The following is a 4,345-nucleotide window of genomic DNA, read 5'->3' as shown; positions in this document are numbered from 1 at the left end:
GCAGGCGGCGGGAGACAGCCTCGCCTCCTCCTCCTCCTCCTCCTCCTCCTCCTCCTCCTCCTCCTTCTAGGGGTGCTGGGGGGGTACCCAGAGCAGCTGGGGGCCTTTGGATGCTGGGGGGGGCAATGGCAGCCCGGGTGTGCAGAGGCGCTGGGGGTCCTGCAGCAGCTGGGGAGGCATACGGCAGCTGGGCACCCATGGGTGCTGAGGGGTCCTAATGGTGCTGGGGGGGGGTCCCTGGATGGTGGGAGGGTCTATGGGTGGTGGTGAGGGGCAGTGGCAGCTGGGGGGGGCAATGGCAGCTGGGGGATGCAGAGGTGTTGGGGGGTCCTACAGCTGCTGAGGGGGCATATGGCAGCTGGGCACCCATGGGTGCTGAGGGGGTTGCATGGGTGCTGGGGGGGACCCTGGGTGGTGGGGGAGGGGGCAATGGCAGCTGGGGGATGCAATGGCAGCTGGGGTTCCTGTAGCAGCTGAGGGGGTGCTGTGGTAGCTGGGGGAGCATATGGCAGCCGGGCACCCATGGGTGCTGGGGGGTTGTGGCAGCTTGGGGGGGGGGGGCATTGGTGCTGGGGGGGAGGGAATGGCAGCCAGGGGCCTGTAGCAGCCGGGGGGGACTATGGTAGGTGGGGACCCATGGGTGGTGGGGGTTCTATGGCAGCTGAGGTGACCTGTGGGTGCTGGGGGGTGAATGGCAGCTGGGGGACGCAGAGGTGCTGGGGGTCCATGGGTGCTGGGGGGACCATGGGTGCTGGGGGGAAGGAATGACAGCCAGGGGCCCATAGCAGCCAGGGGGGACCATAACAGCTGGGGACCTATGGGTGCTGGGGGTTCCATGGCAACTGAGGGGACCCACAGGTTCTGAGGGACCCATGGGTGCTGTGGGGGCCCGTAGCCACCTGGTGGACCTGCTGCTTCAGGCCCATCGTGCCCTCCCATGGGTGTCAGGGCTGGGCGAGGAGGCAGTCCTCGCTGCCCTCGGAGGAGGGAGGCCCCAGCCCCCGGGTTTCCGCTGCCTGACAAAGACCTGGGTGGCGCATCGCGCCGCGCCGTGCCGAGGAGCTCTCTCCTCTTCCTCCCCCCCGAAAAGCTGCCGCTGCTTCACGCCATGCGGAGGGGACAGGCCCTGGGCACCTGGGCGCTTCTCGCCAGCGTGGCCGTGGCCGGGTTGGGTGTCCAAGGTAAGTCCCCAGGGCATCGGGTGCTGAACCCCGTGGGGACATGGGGACGGCACCCCCGGCGTGCCGTGCTGCTTTTCCGGGGTTTTGAGGCTGGGGTTTTCCATTACAGCTCCTCGGTGTGAGGTTGACGGGCATGGGTAGGGAGGAAGGAGCGATTTGGTGCAACAAGTCTTGAGGATGGGCTCACCCTCGTGGCTCGGTCAGCCCGCTTAGGACTGGGGCCATTGCTGTGGCAGTCTGGATGCCGTGGCTTGTCTTTGATGGCGCAGACTTGTCTGACGGTGACACAGCGTGTGGTTGGACATGGCAGTACTCTGGCGTTAGACTGAAGTAGCCATGGGCTTTGTACCAGCACGCGTACTCAAGCAGGAGAGGCTGTACGCTGTACTCTGCTCCAGTGCCCAGCAAGTAAGACAGGGAATTTGCTCTCCACATGCAGGCTCTGAGGGTGATGTGTTTGGGCCAAGGAAGCAATTCTATGTTGTTGGTTTTCTTTTTGGATGGTTTTCACTAAGAATGGTTGTTTTCAGTGTCACCCTCTGCGGGGTTTTGCCTCGCTTGTTTGGGCTCAACTCCTGTCCTTGTTGGTGAAGACATTTCACTCGCTGTTAAAATGTCTCTGCTGCAGTTGCACTTCATTACCAAAACAAACTCTGTGCAGGATGAGGCTCCGACACACGCAGGCTGAATGGGTCCAGATAGATACCTGGTTCCAGTTGGTTTTCGCTCAAAGGAAAATTGGATCTGTACACTACCCAGAGCTGCATTAAATAACCACCTATTGAACACTGGACTGCTTTTGCACTGGGCAATCTGCTTTTTTTGCAGAGGTTTCTGTTTGCAGTGTCCTTTCCGTGTCTCGGGGGACAGCCTAATGCGATGCTGTCTGCAACAGCCGTCTCTGTGAGTGAGACTCCTAAGCTCTGCACCACTGCGAGGGCTGAGGACTGAGCTGTCAAGCTCTCTGCTCTCCTTTATTTTACAGGACAGACAATAATTGTGAAAGAAAAAAACGAGAAGGTGTTCCTGACCTGTGGATCAGACAAAAATGTACTCTGGAAGAAAGGTAATGAGCAGATAGCAAACGCAACGGAGCTGGACTTGGGTGCAATTTATGACGATCCCAGAGGCATCTATACCTGTATAAAGGAAAACAAAGAGCTCACTCTCCAGGTGTACTATCGAAGTAAGTGTCAGAAGCCCTGTTTCTAGAGCCACAGGACTGCTTGGAGTTTTTATGCAAATTTTTAAGGGAAATACTGATTTCACAGAGCTTGTGGCTGGTTCTGCCAGTTGGTGAAAGTCTTGCCAGCTCCTGTCCTAGGTCGTCCCGGCTCGGATGGGCCCAGGTGGCAGGGCAGCCACTGCGGTTGGAGGCAAGGGTCAGGGTCCTGGTCGGGGTCCTGCTCTCAGTCCTCGTGTCCTTTTGTGTTTCCAGTGTGCCAGAATTGCATCGAAGTGGACGCTCCCACCATCTCGGGGATTGTGGTTGCAGATGTTATCGCCACCGTCCTCCTGATGGTTGCTGTGTACTGCATCAGTGGCCAGGACAAGGGACGCATGTCACGAGGTGAGGGGAGAGCCCTGCTAGCTGCCTGCAGCTGGGGACAACAAGTGCCTGCGCTTCTCTAGGAGCTGCGTGGTGGCCTTTCAGGGTGCAAGATGCAGGGGCTTTCTACCATGTCTCCCAGAAGAAATAAAAGCACAGAGCTCAAAGCAGCCAGCCACTTGGGTTTGTCTGCAAATGCTCACCACGCTGCCCATGATTCCCCCGATCTTTGACCGCTGTCTTTCTTTATTTAGCTTCTGACAGGCAGAACCTGATCGCCAACGAGCAGCTCTACCAGGTGAGCGTGCATGCGCACGTGTGTACGTATTTGGGTGTGTGTGCATGGGTGGAAGGAGCTCCACGGGGCTGCAGTGGCGTAGCCACGATGGCACCGCTGCTGGGGGAGTGGCGTACGATGTTGGAGATTACTCTCTGCTGGGGAGTTCACAGCTCTCTCTCCCAGAGTGATGCGGAGGATGGGGCAGGCTCAGCTACCCCATGCCTCTTACGCTCTGGGGTTGTTAAACTCAGGGGTGTGAGGGGAGCTTGCCAGAACCTTGGAAAAGGGAGGTTTAGGCCAGCTTACCTTGTACCCAGGGCTGGATAGACACAGTTGTTGCTCACTTTGCCTTTTTTTTTCCCCTTAGCCTCTTGGTGAGCGGGATGATGGACAATACAGCCGGCTGGCACATGCCAAAGGCCGCAAGTGAAGCGGGAAGACAGCAGGGCCAGTGACTGACTCCTTCACACCAGGTTTACTGTTACAGCAAAGCCACTGCCAGTACCAAAGAGCACCAACACCTGGCCCTGGCACTGCCTTTGTGAACTCACTGCTGGCAGAAGATGGTGTCGCTTTTTGCCTGGAGAGCCCTCCAGATCTCTGCGAGGATGGGCTGCTTGTAACATTCTGCTCTTTCCACGACCTGTTGCATTTCTGTATTCCTCTCATTAAAGATGAGTCTGTTCCGTAGCCTCCCCGCTCCATCACTTGTGTTAAGGCCCGGGGAGCCATGCGGTCACTGGGGAAGGTCTGTGTTGGATGTGATCTGCTTGGATCCCTTTAGAGTCCTAAGGTTCCTGCCTGTTCTGATAGGACACTGCTGTGCCAGCGCAGACAGGGGTCCGTGGCAGTGCCTGGATTCAAGTGACATCCAGGCCCATTGCTGAAGCTGGGGATGGGGGACCTTCTGAAGGGAGAGGGTTGCTGCTCCTGACTCACTTAAATTCTCTTCCAGAATTGGGGAACAGGGACAGCAGGAGCACAGCAACACTCAGCAGGGTCTGCATCACTCCTGCTAAGTGCCTGGCCAGAGCTGGGGGTGGCAGGAGGCAGTGAACAATAGGATGTTTCCTCTGCACATGCAGGGCTTGGCATCTAATTGCATTCTCCAGACCTCAGAGGCCTGCCAGGTCCCTGGCACCCAGCTAGCCTGCAAGCAGCCTCAGTGCTTCGGGGAGTGAAGCATGAGCAAAGAAGCAAGCTGGGTTAGCTGCCTAGAAGAGCTTGTGTGGGCTAGACCCAAAGAGGAAATGGAAACTGTGAAGGGGATGAAAACTGCAGCACAGACCATGCAAAACACGTGGCAGCAGAGCTGGCCGGGTAGTGAAGGCCAGA

At 58.0% G+C, this 4,345-nt stretch overlaps 1 protein-coding gene across 1 annotated transcript; it reads left to right on the top strand.

Annotated features, from left to right (window-relative positions):
* Positions 1-791: 791 nt before the first annotated feature.
* On the top strand, positions 792-3,700 carry CD3D (CD3 delta subunit of T-cell receptor complex). Its single transcript, XM_080567696.1, has 5 exons — positions 792-1,181; positions 2,167-2,367; positions 2,620-2,751; positions 2,985-3,028; positions 3,378-3,700. The coding sequence occupies exons 1-5, from the start codon at positions 938-940 to the stop codon at positions 3,438-3,440; spliced, it is 684 nt and encodes a 227-aa protein (XP_080423822.1). The 5' UTR covers positions 792-937; the 3' UTR covers positions 3,441-3,700.
* Positions 3,701-4,345: the final 645 nt, after the last annotated feature.

This window comes from Anser brachyrhynchus (assembly GCF_964034855.1).
Source record: "Anser brachyrhynchus genome assembly, chromosome: 25".
Lineage (NCBI taxonomy): Eukaryota > Metazoa > Chordata > Aves > Anseriformes > Anatidae > Anser > Anser brachyrhynchus.
Note: the sequence above shows the minus strand (reverse complement) of the source record. Positions and strands in the feature narration are given on the sequence as shown.

Excerpts from the sequence above, each read along its gene's own strand:
- CD3D (XM_080567696.1), top strand. The coding sequence starts at position 938 with ATGGGTGTCAGGGCTGGGCGAGGAGGCAGTCCTCGCTGCCCTCGGAGG. Across the intron at positions 2,368-2,619 it reads TCTCCAGGTGTACTATCGAA|TGTGCCAGAATTGCATCGAA; the intron begins GTAAGTGTCAGA and ends TTGTGTTTCCAG. Across the intron at positions 3,029-3,377 it reads CCAACGAGCAGCTCTACCAG|CCTCTTGGTGAGCGGGATGA; the intron begins GTGAGCGTGCAT and ends TTTTCCCCTTAG.